General features: G+C 39.2%; 1 protein-coding gene across 2 annotated transcripts in view; it reads left to right on the top strand.

Moving 5' to 3' along the window:
• LOC127423002 (transforming growth factor beta-1-induced transcript 1 protein-like) overlaps positions 1–21,579 on the top strand; it is a 34,634-nt gene extending 13,055 nt beyond the window's left edge. For both annotated transcript variants that reach the window (XM_051666966.1, XM_051666967.1), the window contains 9 exons: positions 2,128–2,183; positions 5,497–5,633; positions 9,947–10,019; positions 10,311–10,395; positions 10,752–10,934; positions 15,625–15,798; positions 15,989–16,070; positions 19,200–19,348; positions 21,230–21,579. In XM_051666966.1, coding sequence (XP_051522926.1) covers positions 2,128–2,183; positions 5,497–5,633; positions 9,947–10,019; positions 10,311–10,395; positions 10,752–10,934; positions 15,625–15,798; positions 15,989–16,070; positions 19,200–19,348; positions 21,230–21,496 — 1,206 coding nt within the window. In that variant the 3' untranslated portion in view covers positions 21,497–21,579. The remainder of the gene's footprint in view (positions 1–2,127; positions 2,184–5,496; positions 5,634–9,946; positions 10,020–10,310; positions 10,396–10,751; positions 10,935–15,624; positions 15,799–15,988; positions 16,071–19,199; positions 19,349–21,229) is intronic.

The raw sequence follows: 21,579 nt of genomic DNA, 5'->3' as shown, positions 1-21,579 counted from the left end.
ATACATTTTAATGCTTGAATAATAGACCCACCTACATATATACACTTCCAAAGTGATCAGCTTGCATGGTAGCGCACCTCATAGAGCGTTGGACTTTGGACTCAGAAGTCTGCGGTTCAAAACAAGCCAAGAAATCAAGCTGACATGAAATGATGTGCTTTTCATTTTGCTTCTACAGGTGCATCTCAATAAATTAGAATGTCGTGGAAAAGTTCATTTATTTCAGTACTTCAACTCAAATTGTGAAACTCGTGTATTAAATAAATTCAGTGCACACAGACTGAAGTAGTTTAAGTCTTTGGTTCTTTTAATTGTGATGATTTTGGCTCACATTTAACAAAAACCCACCAATTCACTATCTCAACAAATTAGAATACATCGTAAGACCAATAAAAAAAAACATTTTTAGTGAATTGTTGGCCTTCTGGAAAGTATGTTCATTTACTGTATGTACTCAATACTTGGTAGGGGCTCCTTTTGCTTTAATTACTGCCTCAATTCGGCGTGGCATGGAGGTGATCAGTTTGTGGCACTGCTGAGGTGGTATGGAAGCCCAGGTTTCTTTGACAGTGGCCTTCAGCTCATCTGCATTTTTTGGTCTCTTGTTTCTCATTTTCCTCTTGACAATACCCCATTGATTCTCTATGGGGTTCAGGTCTGGTGAGTTTGCCGGCCAGTCAAGCACACCAACACCATGGTCATTTAACCAACTTTTGGTGCTTTTGGCAGTGTGGGCAAGTGCCAAATCCTGCTGGAAAATGAAATCAGCATCTTTCAGCAAAAGGAAGCATGAAGTGCTCCAAAATTTCTTGGTAAATGGGTGCAGTGACTTTGGTTTTCAAAAAACACAATGGACCAACACCAGCAGATGACATTGCACCTCAAATCATCATAGACTGTGGAAACTTAACACTGGACGTCAAGCAACTTGGGCTATGAGCTTCTCCACCCTTCCTCCAGACTCTAGGACCTTGGTTTCCAAATGAAATACAAAACTTGCTCTCATCTGAAAAGAGGACTTTGGACCACTGGGCAACAGTCCAGTTCTTCTTCTCCTTAGCCCAGGTAAGACGCCTCTGACGTTGTCTGTGGTTCAGGAGTGGCTTAACAAGAGGAATACGACAACTGTAGCCAAATTCCTTGACACGTCTGTGTGTGGTGGCTCTTGATGCCTTGACCCCAGCCTCAGTCCTTGTGAAGTTCACCCAAATTCTTGAATCGATTTTGCTTGACAATCCTCATAAGGCTGTGGTTCTCTCGGTTGGTTGTGCATCTTTTTCTTCCATACTTTTTCCTTCCACTCAACTTTCTGTTAACATGCTTGGATACAGCACTCTGTGAACAGCCAGCTTCTTTGGCAATGAATGTTTGTGGCTTACCCTCCTTGTGAAGGGTGTCAATGATTGTCTTCTGGACAACTGTCAGATCAGCAGTCTTCCCCATGATTGTGTAGCCTAGTGAACCAAACTGAGAGACCATTTTGAAGGCTCAGGAAACCTTTGCAGGTGTTTTGAGTTGATTAGCTGATTGGCATGTCACCATATTCTAATTTTTTGAGATAGTGAATTGGTGGGTTTTTGTTAAATGTGAGCCAAAATCATCACAATTAAAAGAACCAAAGACTTAAACTACTTCAGTCTGTGTGCACTGAATTTATTTAATACACGAGTTTCACAATTTGAGTTGAATTACTGAAATAAATGAACTTTTCCACGACATTCTAATTTATTGAGATGCACCTGTACATTTTAAAACACTATCGGTTAAGATTAGGTGGTGGTTAAGGGTAAGGATGTCTGTTTTGTTAAACTCTCATTTCTCTTTTCACTACTGGTTAAGTTTAGGGTAAAGTTTTAGGTTAGGGAGGTACGTTTTACTTATTAAAACCTCCATCTAAAATTCACCTTAAAAACTTCCTCATTTTGCTCAGTTTTGGTGACCCCTGCTGGAAATTTCAGTTGAAAAGTACAGCCAAACCTTTTATGAAGCACGTAATTTCAGTTTTGCAAAAACGTTGCAATGCTCACGTAAATTTCATGAGACCAGGCTGGATGTCTCAAAGCAAAATCAATTATTCATTTTACAGTCATTAAAACTGCATGTGCTTTCTGTTCATCTCTTTTACAGACTGTTTCTGCTGCGATGAACGGCTCTCAGAACTCAAACCCTGACAAACTTTACAGGTATTTAAGCTCTGGAGAGCATGATGCCCTGTAATAAATCATTCCTACTGTATCTGTGTTCACATCAAATATTCTTACTTAAAGGTGCTGTAAGTGATTTTAGCCATTCTAATATCCACGAGACTGCATTGAATTAACCATGCCCCACTTTCCAAAGCACCACACATCAAAGACAGCGTTAAGACTGACACTAAGCAGAAAAGCAGCATTAGTGTTAAACACAACAGTAGCAAAATTGCGCCCTCAACTGACAACTATTATGAATCATTCAGAATGTGGCACCAAGCCTCAACGATCCAATTCAGCTACAACACAAGTACACGCAAAATGATTGACAGGCAAAAAATGTCAAAGACCGCAGCCTACGGACACAATTTTGTTTGGTGTTTACAGAGTCTTGAGCTGTCAAAGAGACCGATGAGATATCTCATGACACTCATTTCAGTGATATCTTTCAGGGAGCAGGTGGTAGTTTTCTGCATACAATTCCATAAAAAATTTTGCTTACAGCATCTTTAATAATATTCTGTAACTTAAAGGAATAGTTCACCCAAAAATGAAAATCTTTCATAATTTACTCACCCTCATGTCGTTACAAACCTGTATAACCAGGGATGTAGGAACAAACTTAAAACTGTGCGTGTTTGTACACTTGCACATTGGCAGAGGTTTCTGCCTGGTCTTAAAGTTGACATTTTATACAGTCGGGTACTATTTTAGACTTCACACCACGGCCAAAAAAAAAGGAATTCTAAAAATAATAATTATTTTTCAAAAACTGGGCACGATGAACTTCTAGAAATGTTATAGATGAGGTGGCTATTTACAAACAAAAACTCAGCGGTTGCTCTGTTCATAAAACTTTTATTCAAAGCAGCTTACAAATGAGGATTACAGCAAAAGTGATTCATCATAAGGCGGCAATAACATGAGAAGCATTGCAATACAAAGTTTCAAATTGCTCAGAGAAGTACAAGTAGGGAGGAAGGTGAGAGACAGTGGTGAAGGAATGGAGTGAAATGTATTTATTTTTTTATTTTTTTATGAAGGAAGTACACAGGTAAGTGCATTAGTAGGACTGGGTCATGTACTTATGAAAGACATGCGTCTTTAGATGTTTCTTGAATGTAGTTAAAGAATCAACTGCTCAGGTGAAGTTCGGGAGGTCGTTCCACCAGTAAGTCAGAGAAAGCTATTTCGTGAGTCATGAGGGCTTACGGAGGGCACATTAGACTTGAAGTGGTGAGTGTAAAGGGGGTGGGGGGAAGGGTGTAAAACCAGTGGCTGTTCTGTAAGCGAGCATCAATGCCTTGAACTTTACATGAGCAACCATTGGCAGCCAGTGCAATTCGATGAAGCGATGTATGACATGCGCTCTCTTGGTCTCGTTGAAAACCAAACATGTCGCTGCTTTCTAGATAAATTGCAGAGGCTTGACTGTACATGCAGGAAGTCCTGCCAGAAGAGCATTGCAGTAGTCCAGTCTAGATATGACAAGAGCTATGTATATGGCATGGCTGATTATAGTTTTTGTTATATAATATGTCACTTTTCCCAGGCTTTATTTGTATTAAACGTGTAAGGATGTGTATTCATCAACTTGTAAGAATTGTGACTAAATCATTCAGGCAATTGAAAGAAGTTTTGTCGAAAGTTAAAAAATAAGCTACATATACTGTATTTCTTCACAATAAACCATAGATATCCCTTTCGAATAACTTCTTTAAAGGGGTCATGAAATTGTCTTTTTTTATGTAGTTTTATTATCTTCCCTGAGGTCCACTGATAATGTTAGTAAAAAATATTTGTTTGCATTAAAACAGTCATAATTTCGTAATATATGATCATTTTCCACCCTGTCTCTGGCCCTCTGTCTGAAATGCTCAGTTTTGGCATAAGTGCCTCCTTAAAACTTCAATGTAAATGCCCACTGTTCTGATTGGCTATTCATTTTTTAAAACAAAATTTTTTAAACTCAGTCTGAAGAGAATGAACAAGCTCTACAACACTGTAAAACTAAATTTCAGGGTTTACACATAACGCACATCCAACATGTTGAATCTGAATATATTAAAATGTTCATCTCAAGCACTACTGTTAACACTCACATCCATCTACAGCGGATGCAAGAGTCACGTTGTGTCAAAAGCAATAGAACCCATTATAATCAATGATGCTGTCTACCATGGAAGCGTCTGTTGCGTCACATCATGTTGCGCAGACAGTAAACAGATGTCCCGTTCCATTTTGCGCTGCACATGCTGGTGTTACTACTGCCAACAACACAAATAAAGGTTTAGAAAGTTTGTATCGACGCGCCCGGTGTAGACAGTCTCAAGCCGTTGCATTGCGATCCAGTTTCCAGTATCATCCTGAACTGACATGCACATCACCGGAAACGCATCTAAACAGTCAAAGACATCCATCCAGCACGTTTTCATACTCCAACAATTAAAAATAGCGCAGATGGGTGAAAGAATGCATCCATGATGTGTTTGTGCTCAAAACAGCAAGAGGCAGCAGCTGAATGAGAGTAGATTTTCCTCTTCAGAGTTGTAACTTGACACCGCATCTTTTAAAAGCGGCCCGAGATATGTATCAAGTGGTCAAAAATGTCTGTCTGTGCGTGTTTAAATACAAAAATAATTGAAACTAGTCCAGAGGGGTCCCCTTTGGTGTTCAGGAATACTGAGGCCACAGCAGGCCTCGTGTCTCTCTCTTTCTGTGAACAAACTGAAGCACCAGTGGGCGGGGTCAAGAGTGAGATGATTTTAAGTAGACGTTAATGTATTTGAGCTTTTGAGGCAGTCATGAATTTAGGTACCCCAAATAACGTAGGGTAGTAGCGGAAGTAGAGAACAAGGCGTTTTTGCAGCTTGGTTTGAATAAATGCTTTTATTGCATTGGGGATTAAGTTTTGAGTTCTGAAATTTACAGTATGTTTTCATGGTAGAAAGACCTCTTACATGTCAAAATATCAAGGAAAGTTTTATTCCTCATGACATGACCCCTTTAAACATAAACAAATATTATTACAATATATAATGCTTAACGGATAAGCGTTGCTCATATTCACCTCTGAAAGCTGCTGCTCAAAAGAATCTGGAAGCATTTTTGCTCCAAAATTACATTAAAAGTACCATAAAAGTTTCATAAAAGTACTCCAAGTGACTTGTGCACTATATTCCAAGTCTTCTGCAGCCATATTATTGCTTTGTGTGAAAATAGAAGAATATTCTTTTTTTGGTTGCATTATCCCTCTGATAAGATTGTGAGTGTTATGTTAACCGATGATTTTTGAACTTGTTCTCAGCACAGTATGTAAACCGCGGTCCCCGCGCACAGCAGACCCTCCCCCTGCCTTCTCTTCCTCCTCAGTTCTGGGAGGCGGTCTAAGTGAACTCGATCATTTACTGCAGGAGCTCAATGCCACACAGTTCAACATAACAGGTATGAGTGTGTATTGCCTTCATAGTAGCTTAAAAAAATTATGTAATATGTGTATACTGTATGTGCAAGGACAGGTAATGTCCCCAGCAGTTATTGGCTCTGTCTATAATCCATAATTGGGTATTAAATAAATTTTCTTTGGGATTTCCAAAACAGAATACTACCTACTTTATTTATTTATTTATTTATTTTAAAGAAAGTAGTGTTAAGTGTGTATACTGTGTACTTCATGTAAATAATCTATATACATTAGCTAACACAAATTACACGATATACATACTGTACTGTGCACTTACACTATACACTATTTACACTACAAAATGCTGTTGAATACAGCACAAGTATGCAATTTGGGACGCTGCTATTGAATATTCACATAAACTACTACATTCGCCAAAAATACAGAGCGCATTGCGTGAGAGACTGTATTTCACAATGCAATGCAATAAAAAATCTTGACCTTCTTTTTCAAGTGTGACAAATGAATCAGACGGCCAAAAGTTTTGACATTTTAACACATAGTTGGGTTAAAATGGAAAATGATAGTATATATTTTCAAGATGATAACTGGATGCTACTCGCTGAAGGTCATCTGACAACAAAGTAAAATTGCATTTATTGGAAACATTTATTGTTGCATAATGTATACTTTTTTTTTAAATATTAAAAACACTGAAGAGTATTCATTGTACAGTGTGCAGTAATCAGTATGTTAGTACACTGCCTGGCCAAAAAAAAAAGTTGCATACTATAATATTTTGTTGGACATCCTTTAGCTTTTATTACGGCGCGCATTCGTCGTGGCATTGTTTCGACAACCATATGCAACGTCACAAGATTTATTTCCATCTAGAGTTGCATTAGTTTTTGGCCGAGATCTTGTATTGACGACGGGAGAGTCAAACCACTCCGTTAAATCTTCTCCAGCATATCCCAAAGACTTTCAATGGGGTTAAGGTCAGGACTCTGTGGTGGCCAATTCATGTGTGAAAATGATTCCTCATGCTCCCTGAACCACTCTTTCACAATTTGAGCCCAATGAATCTTGGCATTGTTGTCCTGGAATATGCCTGTGCCATTGAAAAAATCCATTGATGGGATAACCTGTTCATTCAGTACATTCAGGTAGTCAGCTGACTTTATTTAATTGCCGCATAACGTTGCTGAGTCTAGACCTGACCAACTGAAGCAACCCCCAGATCATAACACTGCCTCCAGAGGCTTGTACAGTGGGCACTATACATGATGGGTGCATCACTTCATGCACTTCCCTTCTTACCCTGACGTGCCCATCGCTTTGGAATAGGATAAATCTAGACTTATCAGACCACATGACCTTTTTCCATTGCTCCACAGCCCAATCTTTACACTCCCTAGCTACCTGAAGTAGTTTTTTTCCAATTAGCCTCACTAACAAGTGTCTTTCTTGTGGCCACACATCTGTTTAGTCCCAATCCTGTAAGTTCTCGTTGCATTGTGCGTGTGGAAATGCTCTTAATTTCATTATTAATCATTGCCGTGAGTTCTACTGTCGATTTTTTATGATGTGACTTCACTAAGCGTTTTAGTGACCTCTGATCATGATCATTCAAGGTTTTTTTCCGACCACATTTCTTCCACGAAGCTGATGGTTCACCACTATCCTTCCAGGTTTTAATAATGCGTTGGACAGTCCTTAACCCAATTCCAGTGATTTCAGCAATCTCCTTCGCTTTATGAAGGCCAATAATTTGCCCCTTCTGAAACACAGTAACATCTTTTCCATGACCACGGGATATGTCTTCAGACATGGTTGTTAGAGAAATGAGAAGCTACACACTGCATCAGTTAGGGATAAAATAATTGTTGCCAGCTGAAACATTAGTGTTATCCATAGTGTCCATTCTCAATCTGTCCGGGAACTTCAGTGTAAAAGCGATCTTCCGTCAATGCAGAAGTTTCTTGAAGGAGTGTTATTCCACAAAACAAACTCCAGCCGCTAGGTGGAGCCAAAGAAACAAAAATGTTTCAAAAAGAAACAAAAATGGCACCCAGCTTCCTCAGACAATCAAGTCACTGAACAGCATGTCAGTCCACTAATATAAGAAACATCAAATGGCTTACTCACTCCAGTGTATTTATAAAGCAGAGTGCCTGTTTGGGGCATGTAAATACTTTGCTGCCGTCCCTGGTTTCTATTCTCAGTTTGGCCGGAAACATCAATGCAAAAGCGATCTTCCGTTGATGTAAGAGTTTTTTACATTCCTTGAATGGCTTTTCTCTCTTGTCGAACTCGCAAATTCCGGGAACAAGAAAATATTGTGACTCCTCCAAGAAAGCTTTCCTTTGCTCCTCACCTGGCGCAACACGAATCTTTATCGGATGATCTCAGAAATTTGGCCACAATTGATCGGGGCCTGTCTCCCCCAGCAGATCTCTGAGCAGGGACTCTGTGAGCTCGCTCGATTTCCAGTTTATGGCCTGTTATGTCGAGCAGACTCGGGAAGAGCTCGTTCAGGAATTTCGCCATATCTCTGCCCTCTTCATGCTCAAGAATTCCAACAATTCGTATGTTATTCCTTCGGCTCATATTTTCGAAATATTCAAGTTTTTCCAAAATGTGTTCCAAGTCTGTTTTGGATGCGGTCAGATTAGCGGATAATTCCCTTTCTGTTGACTCCAGATAATCTATCTGTTTCTCAACATCCGACACTCTTGTGACCAACTCAGAGAATTTTGTTTCCATTGCCATAATCGATCGATGTATTACAGCGAGATCCTCCAAGTCAGCAACAACCTTCGTCAGCATCACCGAGATGCAATAATAATCACTGCAATAATGATCCAATCATAGACCCTTAAGTATCTGATTATTTAAATTCAAATGGCAACTTTTTTTTTGGCCAAGCAGTGTATTTCATTCTAAACGGATAGTTCACCCAAAAATGAAAATTCTCTCATCATTTACTCACCGTCATGCCATCCCAGATCTGTATGACTTTCTTTCTTCTGCAGAACAATATTTTTTCTGTAGGTCCATACAATGCAAGTCATCAGGGTCCAAAACTATGAAGCTCAAAAAAGCACATAAAGGCAGCATAAAGGTAATCGGTAACACTTTATTTTAGGGATCAGAAATAAGATGGTAATTAATGACTAATAATTGGACTTGTAAGGGACTAGTTACGGACTTGTTTAGAATTATAAGGTATTTATTAAGCCTTTGTTTGCTGATTTCTTACCCTTGTCTAACAGCCTCTTTACATTTGTTTGTTCCTAACAACAAACTTATTTGGAAAAACAAAAGATACCAAATAGCTAGTGAGGTGCAAAACACATCCTTTATACATGTAGGGTCTCATTACACTGTGTGAATGTGAAGCTAATAAGTATAAAATAAATATAGAAAGCAGAGATTTTGTTGCTTAGTGTAAACAGCAACAAAAAGCATCTTCTTTGCACTAAGTACAAATAGTGTTAGATGCTATTTGCACTCCTAATTAAATACTGCCATACAGTATAGGGCATCACTGCAGCATGTTTATTGTGTTTATTTAGAGTCCCACAGACACCCTACACCATCCCTTACCCCTAAACTAAACCCTAACCTTCCCTACTTTCTACATGTATTTTATACTTATAAGCTGCACATTCACACAGAGTACTGAGAACCTTTAAAGGATGTAATTTGCATCATACTAACTACTGATATATTTTGTTTTTAGCAAATAAATTCATTGTTATGACAAAAGCAAATGTAAAGGGGTTATAAAGCAAGAATAAGAAATCAGACAATAAAGGTTTAATAAATACTTTATAATGCCGAAGCAGTCCATAACTAGTCATTTACAAGTATAATTATTAATCATGATTTACTGTCTAATTTCTAAATTCTAATTAAATTTTTTTACTATAAATTCTCCTCCCTGCCCAGTAGGTGGCGAAATGCCTGAAAAATGCAAATTGCCAAAAACAAAAGAAGAAGAACTCTTAAGGGAGAAGAGTGCTTAGGAGGGCTGTTTGAAAGTGGAGATTTATAGTAAAAAGAGGCCTTAAATATTGATCTGTTTTTCACCCACACCTATCATATCACTTCTGAAGACATGGATTTAACCACTTTGACTCCATTTTTGGACCCCATTCACTTGCATTGTATGGACATACAGAGCTGAAATATTCTTCTAAAAATCTGCATTTGTGTTCAGCAGAAGAAAGAAAAGTCACGCACATCTAGGAATTAAATGATGAGAGAATTTCTAATTTTGGGCGAACTATCACTTTAATGAAGTTTCCTTAATTCTTAACAATTAAGGTTCACTTTTTGTCTATGTTAGATGAGATTTTGGCCCAGTTCCCCACCACCAAAAAAGATGACAAGTCTTCAAAGTCTGGGCCGTCCTCTCCTGGGTTAGTATATTTGCCATGTACTGTATATTTATCTATAAACCCATTTAAATCTCTTTTAATCAAAATTGGACATCTATAGTCCAAACTACTCTCTAATTACATACAAGCATCATTACCAGCTGATGATATAGTCCTGCATAAATGAGAAGTCTTCATTTAAATATGTCTTAATTTGTATGTCAGCTATAAGGGGAAAGGTCAAATTCATATGTTTTGTGTGTGTGTGTGTGTGTGCATGTTTGTGTAATAAATAAGTGTTTATGACTGTAAAATTTCTCTCTGTGTTTCTAGCTCTGTGAAACCCTCAGCTACATCTGCCACTCTAGAGCTGGACAAACTAATGGCATCTCTGTCAGACTTCAGAGTCCAAAGCACAGTATGTTTGATACACATGTTGGCAGATTTTAAGTGTGTAACAAATAATGTGCACAAAGAGTGACAGTCTCCAAACAGATTACCCAAACACTCCTCCCATGTGCCATTGGTCAGGTAGTGCTGCCCCAAACTCGTACCATTAGTTGAGTCAGAAGTTGTCGGCCGCAGGAAGTCAACCTGCCAGTGGCTTACTTATAGCTGACTGCATATTAAACTAAGATAGGAGAAAGTATTTTAACATCCAAATACTACACACTTCACCTGAATTAAATTAAATATACTTGTTATTTAGTATTAATATTCTATATATTTTTTAGTTTGGCTGTAGTTTTTAAATGACACCTTCTTTTCTATCAGCCAGCAGCACCTGTCAGTCCTGTGACTGCTTCACCACAGCAGACTGGAGCTCCGCCCCCTGCCTCCTCTGGAGGCTCATTGGACAGCATGTTGGGTCTCCTCCAGTCAGATCTGAGCAGGCAGGGAGTGCCCACCTCCTCTAAGGGGAATTGTTCTGCTTGTCAGAAACCAGTTGTAGGACAGGTAAAATATTTTAAGACGTTTACCTTGCGGTAATGGTTAGTTACTAACAAAAAATATTATTCATTTTTTTGCATTTGCAGTTCTATAAAATGCAACAGTATAGTCAAAGTCCCTTTCAAGGCAAGTCAGTTCACTCGGTGGCCGTCTTTGGAATGCTCCCAGGCAGCTATTTTCTATGTAAACAAGTGGCAGAAAAACACAGCTCTTATCTACTTGAATGAGGAAAGACCGAAATCTCCAATATGGAAGGTCAAGATTATGATCAAAGAACACACACTACCGGTCAAAAGTTTTGAAACACTTGACTGAAATGTTTCTCATGATCTTAAAAATCTTTTGATCTGAAGGCCTAAGCTTAAATGTTTGAAATTAGTTTTGTAGACAAAAATATAATTGTGCCACCATATTAATTTATTCATTATAAAACTAAAATGTAATTAAAACAAAAAAGTTTTTAAATTGATGACTTGGACCAAATAATAAAGAAAAGCAGCCAATAAGTGCCCAACATAGATGGGAACTCCTTCAATACTGTTTAAAAAGCATCTCAGGGTGATACCTCAAGAAGTTGGGTGAGAAAATGTCAAGAGTACATGTCTGCAAATTCTAGGCAAAGGGTGACTACTTTGAAGATGCTAAAATATAACACAGTTTTGATTTATTTTGGATTTTGTTTAGTCACAACATAATTCCCATAGTTCCATTTATGTTATTCCATAGTTTTAATGACTTTACTATTTTTCTAAATGTGAAAAACAATTATAATAAAGAATGAGTAAGTGTTTCAAAACTTTTGACCGGTAGTGTATTTCATATCAGCAGTAAAATCTGACAGCAATGGTATCATAAATTGTGCTTCTTTAGCTCAGATCATGCTAAAAAAACAACATTTTTCAGGTAGGTTCAGCTAATGCGCATGCACATGATGTCTGTATCTAAAAGGTTATTGGCACTTTTACCTGTAAGGTGGGACTTCCTTTACTACATCCGTCATATTGGGCATTCCAATTTCTCATATTCATTTTAATACAAGTGGTCTGTCTCGGGCCATATAGAATCTGGTAGTTTCAGAAGTAAAAATCCCACATTGATTCATGGGTAGACTATTAAACTCATCACTGATAATAGAGCGCAACAGTCTGGATACGGAAGTAAAAATATCATTTACTTTTTCCATAGGCGAATACATTTTTAACGATTACAGGTGCATCTCAATAAATTAGAATGTCATGGAAAAGTTCATTTATTTCAGTAATTCAACTCAAATTGTGAAACTCGTGTATTAAATAAATTCAATGCACACAGACTGAAGTAGTTTAAGTCTTTGGTTCTTTTAATTGTGATGATTTTGGCTCACATTTAACAAAAACCCACCAATTCACTATCTCAAAAAATTAGAATACATCATAAGACCAATAAAAAAAACATTTTTAGTGAATTGTTGGCCTTCTGGAAAGTACACTATATTGCCAAAAGTATTCGCTCACCCATCCAAATAATTGAATTCAGGTGTTCCAATCACTTCCATGACCACAGGTGTATAAAATGAAGCACCTAGCCATGCAGACTGCTTCTACAAACATTTGTGAAAGAATGGGCCGCTCTCAGGAGCTCAGTGAATTCCAGCGTGGTAATGTGATAGGATGCCACCTGTGCAACAAGTCCAGTCATGAAATTTCCTCGCTACTAAATATTCCACAGTCAACTGTCAGTGGTATTATAACAAAGTGGAAGCGATTGGGAATGACAGCAACTCAGCCACGAAGTGGTAGGCCACGTAAAATGACAGAGCGGGGTCAGCGGATGCTGAGGCGCATAGTGCGCAGAGGTCGCCAACTTTCTGCAGAGTCAATCGCTACAGACCTCCATAGTTCATGTGGCCTTCAGATTAGCTCAAGAACAGTGCGCAGAGAGCTTCATGGAATGGGTTTCCATGGCCGAGCAGCTGCATCCAAGCCATACATCACCAAGTGCAATGCAAAGCGTCGGATGCAGTGGTGTAAAGCACGCCGCCACTGGACTCTAGAGCAGTGGAGATGGGTTCTCTGGAGTGACGAATCACGCTTCTCCATCTGGCTATCTGATGGACGAGTCTGGGTTTGGCGGTTGCCAGGAGAACGGTACTTGTCTGACTGCATTGTGCCAACTGTGAAGTTTGGTGGAGGGGGATTATGGTGTGGGGTTGTTTTTCAGGAGCTGGGCTTGGCCCCTTAGTTCCAGTGAAAGGAACTCTGAATGCTTCAGCATACCAAGAGATTTTGGACAATTCCATGCTCCCAACTTTGTGGGAACAGTTTGGGGATGGCCCCTTCCTGTTCCAACATGACTGCGCACCAGTGCACAAAGCAAGGTCCATAAAGACATGGATGAGCGAGTGTGGTGTGGAAGAACTTGACTGGCCTGCACAGAGTCCTGACCTCAACCCGATAGAGCACCTTTGGGATGAATTAGAGCGAAGACTGCGAGCCAGGCCTTCTCGTCCAACATCAGTGTCTGACCTCACAAATGCGCTTCTGGAAGAATGGTCAAAAATTCCCATAAACACACTCCTAAACCTTGTGGAAAGCCTTCCCAGAAGAGTTGAAGCTGTTATAGCTGCAAAGGGTGGGCCGACGTCATATTAAACCCTATGGATTAAGAATGGGATGTCACTTAAGTTCATATGCGTCTAAAGGTAGGTGAGCGAATACTTTTGGCAATATAGTGTATGTTCATTGACTGTATATGTACTCAATACTTGGTAGGGGCTCCTTTTGCTTTAATTACTGCCACAATTCGACGTGGCATGGAGGTGATCAGTTTGTGGCACTGCTGAGGTGGTATGGAAGCCCAGGTTTCTTTGACAGTGGCCTTCAGCTCATCTGCATTTTTTGGTCTCTTGTTTCTCATTTTCCTCTTGACAATACCCCATAGATTCTCTATGGGGTTCAGGTCTGGTGAGTTTGCTGGCCAGTCAAGCACACCAACACCATGGTCATTTAACCAACTTTTGGTGCTTTTGGCAGTGTGGGCAGGTGCCAAATCCTGCTGGAAAATGAAATCAGCATCTTTAAAAAGCTGGTCAGCAGAAGGAAGCCTGAAGTGCTCCAAAATTTCTTGGTAAACGGGTGCAGTGACTTTGGTTTTCAAAAAACACAATGGACCAACACCAGCAGATGACATTGCACCCCAAATCATCACAGACTGTGGAAACTTATCACTGGACTTCAAGCAACTTGGGCTATGAGCTTCTCCACCCTTCCTCCAGACTCTAGGACCTTGGTTTCCAAATGAAATACAAAACTTGCTCTCATCTGAAAAGAGGACTTCGGAACACTGGGCAACAGTCCAGTTCTTCTTTTCCTTAGCCCAGGTAAGACACCTCTGACGTTGTCTGTGGTTCAGGAGTGGCTTGACAAGAGGAATACGACAACTGTAGCCAAATTCCTTGACACGTCTGTGAGTGGTGGCTCTTGATGCCTTGACCCCAGCCTCAGTCCATTCCTTGTGAAGTTCACCCAAATTCTTGAATCGATTTTGCTTGACAATCATAAGGCTGCGGTTCTCTCGGTTGGTTGGGCATCTTTTTCTTCCACACTTTTTCCTTCCACTCAACTTTCTGTTAACATGCTTGGATACAGCACTATGTGAACAGACAGCTTCTTTGGCAATGAATGTTTGTGGCTTACCCTCCTTGTGAAGGGTGTCAATGATTGTCTTCTGGACAACTGTCAGATCAGCAGTCTTCCCCATGATTGTGTAGCCTAGTGAACCAAACTGAGAGACCATTTTGAAGGCTCAGGAAACCTTTGCAGGTGTTTTGAGTTGATTAGCTGATTGGCATGTCACCATATTCTAATTTTTTGAGATAGTGAATTGGTGGGTTTTTGTTAAATGTGAGCCAAAATCATCACAATTAAAAGAACCAAAGACTTAAACTACTTCAGTCTGTGTGCACTGAATTTATTTAATACATGAGTTTCACAATTTGAGTTGAATTACTGAAATAAATGAACTTTTCCACAACATTCTAATTTATTGAGATGCACCTGTATTTATAAACCTTTAAAGGCTGACCTACCGTTATGTCCGATGTTGTTAATCGATGGTATATGCTTCTGTTGAAGCCATCAGTCAGTGTTAATTCAACTTAAAATGTGTTTAATAGCGGGATTACTGGTGAAGAACTACACTACCCATTATCCAGCAGAGAAAGATCCACCAATCACAGAATCACGACCAACAAAGTGCGCATGACGTAATATGAATTCGGTCTTTCTACACTCTCAAACTACTTATGTATTTGTGAATGTTTTTGCAAAACAATTTTAACATACTGTGTCTTTATGTATAATCAACAACTTTAAATCAATAGTTTATATTTTTCCGTTGTTTTTAAATTTGATTACATCAATCGCAGTGCTTCATGTGATTGTAGTTCATTCCTTTATGAAAGGCGTTTAGTACACAGTCTTGTACCTTTGTCTTTTTGTCTGATTTAAAAATAATGATTTTTGCTTCAAATCAAAGTTTATAATGTTGTGATTCACCTTAGAGCTGGTTGGTTTGGTTCATGGCTTAGAACACTTATGAAGTTATTGATAAAATCCCTATGGAACAAAGGAAACTAGACACTGTGTTGCACTGTAGAGAAAGTATTTTCAGAATTATTAATGTCTTTAGCAATTGATCTGATTCTCATCTCTGTCAGGTCGTGACGGCTCTTGGGCGGGTTTGGCATCCGGAGCATTTTGTTTGCTCTGAGTGTGAGTGTGAGCTCGGCAATCGTAATTTCTTTGAGAAAGACGGTCGACCATACTGCGAACCAGATTATTTCACCCTGTACTCACCTCACTGCGCGCAATGCAACAAGCCCATACTCAACGTAAGTATACTTTATAAACATTGGTCATAACTCCCCAGCTATTTATAACAGCACTAAAACATATTGTTCTTTATTAATTTTAAAGAGAAAGAAAGTTTGTTGCCATAACTTGCCTTAATATGAGTAGTTTTCTTTCTTGCTTGTAACCCAAAACCATCATAGCTTTATTATGTGCTGTTTTCCTTTGCAGAAAATGGTCACTGCGCTGGATAAGAACTGGCATCCAGAATGCTTCAGCTGTGTGAAATGCAGCCGGACGTTTGGAGATGAAGGTATGACGATGAGGGGATGATGTCAGAGCCATATTCTTTTATTTACTCAAAAGGTGCTAAGATCAGACTGATCACACAGTGAAATCGGAAACAGTTGGTTGACTTTTCTTTAGCTAAAATCAGTCTGTGCTTACCGAAATTCGAAACACTGCCCCCAGTGGCCAAAGTGGTAAGTGTTTTTGGGCGTATCGGCACGTGTGAGCTCTATTTTCCGGGTTAAATGTCCATGGAGGGGCGCCAGAAGCGAGTTGTGAAGCGAGTTGTTTCCAGCAGTACAGGATGTAATACAGTGAAAAGGAATGAATATTTTATAAACTGAACCCCCCAACCCAAACCCCAAACCTAAACCTAACATTCAGTGGAAAATGCAACCTCTGAATCATACTCGTCACTGATTATGCAAATGCAGTTACTTTCTAGTTTTAACGCAGGATCCGAACCCAGATCTCCCAAGCTGCTGACGCAATGCACTTCCGGTCATGCCACAAGGGAAGGTAAACTTGCTTGACCTGATGCAAGAATGTCCGATAGGAGATGGCACTTGTCAGTGAGTCGGTATAATGTGGCTGATCCTAGGGTAACTCTCGGAAAAACACGATGACTTCCCGTGTGATCTTGTTGGCTAAAAATTGTTGGCATGAGACCAAATCATTTCATTAACTTTATAGCATTAATACTTTTGGTGAAAAACATTGAATATGGGATGTATGAATTTAGCACCATCAGAACTATGGTGGCCCAAATGTACCACTGAATAATCATTTGATAATCCGATAAATCAACTGAGAAATCGCTAAATCAATTAAATGAATAGTTGACCCCACAATGAAATTCTGTTATGTACTCTTTCTCATGTCGTTCCAAACCTGTATGAATTAATAAACATGACATTATTATAGTGGAGGAATAAAGCATTGATTAGAGAATACAAAAAGTGATTTTAGAAGCCAATCTGTCTGAGGTATGCTTAATGGCTGTTCTCACAAGATGCGTTATTGCGTTCCATCAGCTCTATGTTTTTGTTGGTCTATGTACACATGTGTCAGATGGACACTTTTGGAGTCTCACTGATCTTCAGCGACTCAAAATGTTTTTAGCTTAAACGTAGTTTGCACCTTTGAAAAAACCCTTAGAGACCCCTGCATTTTCTTTGTGCTCCATTCAGCTGTATTTGAATGCATGAATTCATCCTGCAGGTGCTGTTTTAGCCTCATTTTGGGTCGTGTCTAGAAGGTAAGCTTCTCATGTCAACATTTTCATGCATGCGTGTTCCTGTTGATGCTTTCGCCGCTCACCTTTCAGCGTATTAATGGTGGAGAACATTTAATACTTTAAGTCTCTTAAAGTATAAGACGCACTGAGTTGATAAATGCATTTGTGTATCACTGTATCAAGTTCTGATCTTTTTGTTGTGTTGTTTGTACAACTGGTAATGTTAACCCTGTTCAGTTGCAGTAATGTTAGAATGTTAAAGTTGTAGCCTATGTCTTAACTTTAAATTGGGTGGTTGGGTGGATGGTACTTTCTCCATCGTGTGCAGGAGGGTTTGGGAACATAGCCAGTTCTTAAGCTCGAGTTTCCATTCCGTTCGTGTGTGTTACAATAAGTGGCGATCAGGTGCTATAATGTTTTATTTTGATTGTTTTGAATATGATGAGTGCTCGTGGCTGTTATTATCAGTGGCATTGAGTGACAGCTGTAATGTTTTCTCGTGCACACAGATGCATGCACACATGTGTCTCCACTCAAGATATGCATCCACAGATGTGCGGATGCAATCTTGGTTTATTAAAATAAAAAGTTACAACAGGGCAGATTCGAACCTGCAACCTTTTTCACCAATGACAAAAATACTACAACTAGACCAAACAATCAGGTTTTAGCAACAGAGCCGATTGATGTACTTTGCCACAAGCTAACAATATCCCACAACAGATTTAGAGCTGAAGTTATTACATTAATTATGTGAAATATTTATAGGAGTGCTTGAATTTGTCATCAGGAATGACTATTTATCCAAACATAAAATTTAAAATAATATTTTACTGTAAATAACCTAATTAATATTCGTGAGTTTCGCCAATTTGCACCCCTGTATGAGAGGCAAAAGCATCAACAGAACACGCATGCATGAGAATCTTGACATGACATGGTTATGTTCTAGACACGACACAACTTTTGTGCTGCTCCCTCTAAATGTGCCCGTTCATCTAGATTTGCGCTTACTGCCCCCTGCTGACTAGGAAATGCAAAAATGTAAAGGGTCAAGCTAGAATTACTCCAGTGTTAGGGAAATTCCTTATTAGGGAATTTCAGCCATCACAACTCAGTTTACAGTAGCATGTTAATGTGGGTATGACATATTGATAGGATAGTGGTCTTGGCGGACTTGATCTGCTACGCTGCTGCTGCTGCTGCAGAGCAAGTACTGAGACTGCTACTGCTAGAACATACAAAGACATACTGAGTTAAGCATGTAGACCTGCTACTGCTGCATAATTAGACCAAACACAAGATATACTGCATCGAGCATGTAGGACATGCTGCTGCGCAAACACACATACAAACAATCCCCATGTAGAGGATCTAGACAGGTGAAGCTGGGATGGAGGTGGGTTGCAGAGAAAAAACTCTTGCAGGGCGCTGCAGTGAAGCTGGCTTACCTGCAAAACTGAGAAATTTAAATGTTAAACAAAGAGTGAGACGCAAGTTGATTGGCTACCAGTTTACATGTCAAAGGACCAATCAGCTTACACCCCGTGAGCCGATTGGCTTGACATATCACATGTGAGTTAGCTGACTGGCTAACAGATAACAAGTTCAAATAGGCGCCACATAGTTTCATGGCTAAACTTGGTCATTTATGCACAATCAGGGGGCATGATTAATTGCGTAAAAATGTCTTGAACGCATTCTTTTATATATAATAAATTGCACTAATTTAACATGTTAAATCGACAGCCCTATTTACTGTAATTTATTTATTGATATCTCATTTTATTTATTTGTTTTATTTAAAAAATTGTATTAGTGCCATAAATGGACCCCAATCAATAGCAAGTTTTCAACAATAACACCCTTTTCTGCTCTCTGTACCTTCTGAATTTAAACAATGTGCTTCTTCTTCAGGTTTTCATGATCGTGAGGGGCAGCAGTACTGTCAGCAGTGTTTCCTTTCTCTCTTTGCCTCTCGTTGTCAGGGCTGCTCTCAGCCCATCATGGAGAACTACATCTCAGCTCTGAGTGCTCTGTGGCATCCACAATGCTTTGTGTGCAGGGTGAGTGAGAGTGGATTCTGAGGTACAGTCAGTGTGATTGTGATGTGATTGTCAACACTCCCTCCATAGAGGTGTAATGCTGCATTCTAGGGGTGTGTAGCCATTATCTGTATCTGTTGAAATGGCTAAATATTCTGCATCTGTATTCGGATAGAACCGGAAGTGCGTCAAAACTAAATTAAAATCCCATTTTAAATGTGACTCTATTCCATTTATAGTTTCCATATAACAAATGTGCCTTGTATAATTCATAAAATTATTTCTTCTTCTTCTTCTACTACTTCTTCTTCTTCTTCTTCTTTTTATTATTATAATTATATTGAATTAATTCTTTTTTTCTTTCAAGATAAAGCTGATTATGTGTTGTCAACCTTGGATTGCTCTCCCTTATCATCCATATTGTCAAACAAACAAACAACAAAATAGCTTAAAATATAATACAAAAAGATTCTATTTGAATCAGAAATAAACAACAACAGTGTGACTTCTTAATGGCTCAACAGTAGGGCAACAATTAGCAAATAATGCAGCGTTTCCATTCCATGTGTTTAAAAGAATAAAATCATCACTTAAGTTGAAACCACTGGGGCTCTTATATTATATGTAATGAACTACTAGCGGTATAGAGCATGCTGATGAACTTCATGTTTGCTTGCGTTCAGCGGCATATCCTGTCTGGGAGTGAAAGCATGTTACACAGTTCTGGAAGGTAATAATAGACAATAATTTTCATGACAGACTTTGACATTTCAGAACATTTAAAATTCTATTTGATGATATTGACTCTATTCTGTGAGCAAATTATGTGTTTACATGACATAAATTCTCTAGGAATATATTAGGTAAATGTGTTTCCATCATAGTAGATGCGCACGTCTTCTTACTGAATAAAAAAAAATAATTATTATGTTTTTTATGGTCACTCTGGAAACTTTATTTTGCATCTTGGTGTTTCCATCAGTATTTTTTATATATAATATCCCCAAATTTTGCATAAAATTACATGTATGCAAACCTTGCTATTGAGTCAAAGTTCCTACATTTTGTAAGGGATGATGCCGAAGCAGAGGACTCCTATATCACCCTGAAGGGGTTTATTTTGCGATAACAACAGGTTGGCTGTACTTTATTTAGCATATTATACAATTGGATTAGTTTATTGTAAATTGTATCAATTGAAATTAATCGCAATTACACTATCAAGGGAAAGAATCGTCAATTATGTTTTTTCAGAATTGTGCAGCCCGACATTAGAAGTTATGTTTCTTGAAGTGTTTTTGAGGAAACTTTAAAAAAATAAAATGTCTCCTCTTTTTCTGCCAGTTTGCAATGCCCAATTCCCAATGTGCTTTTAAGTCCTCATGGTCAGGTAGTGATTGGCCTCAGTCTGGGTGGCGGAGGACAAATCCCAGTTGCCTCTGTGTCTGAGACCATCAACCCACACATCTGATCATGTGGCTTGTTGAGTGCATTGCCATGGAGACATAGTGTGTGTGGAGGCTTCACGGCATCCACTGTGGCGACCATGCTCAACTCACCACGTGCCCCACCAAGAAAGAACCACATTATAGCGATCACAAGGAGGTTACCCCATGTGACTCTAACCTCCCTAGCAACCAGGCCAATTTGGTTGCTTAGGAGACCTGGCTGGAGTCACTCAGCATCCCCTGGGATTCGAACTAGCGAACTCCAGGGGTGGTAGCCAGTGTCTTTTACCACTGAGCTACCCAGGCCCCCTGCTTTTTTAACAACTCGTTTAACATACAGGAACAAACAAAAATGTCAGACAAACCATTTCTGAATTAAAAAGAAATATTTACAGTATGACTCTCTATGTTAGCAACTTAACCTAACTTCTATTCTTCATATGTTTCATTGCAGGAATGCTATAGCCCATTTGTAAATGGCAGTTTCTTTGAGTATGAGGGGCAGCCCTTGTGTGAAGCCCACTACCACCAGTCCAGAGGCAGCGTATGCCAGGCTTGCCAGCAGCCCATCCTGGGGCGCTGCGTCACTGCCATGGGCGCCAAGTTTCACCCGCACCATTTGGTGTGCCACTTTTGCCTGAAACCCCTCAGCAAGGGATGCTTCAAAGAGCAGGAGAGCAAACCATACTGCCACCCCTGCTTCATCAAACTCTTCGGCTGAGAACAATGACATGAGATGATGAGGATGATGATGCAGATTACTCAATGGCCATATAGCTTTATTAAAACGTTTGTAAGAGGAAG

The sequence above is a fragment of the Myxocyprinus asiaticus genome, chromosome 32 (assembly GCF_019703515.2).
Source record: "Myxocyprinus asiaticus isolate MX2 ecotype Aquarium Trade chromosome 32, UBuf_Myxa_2, whole genome shotgun sequence".
NCBI classification, from domain to species: domain Eukaryota; kingdom Metazoa; phylum Chordata; class Actinopteri; order Cypriniformes; family Catostomidae; genus Myxocyprinus; species Myxocyprinus asiaticus.
The sequence above is the reverse complement of the archived record's forward strand: the minus strand, read 5'-3'. Positions and strand labels throughout refer to the sequence as shown.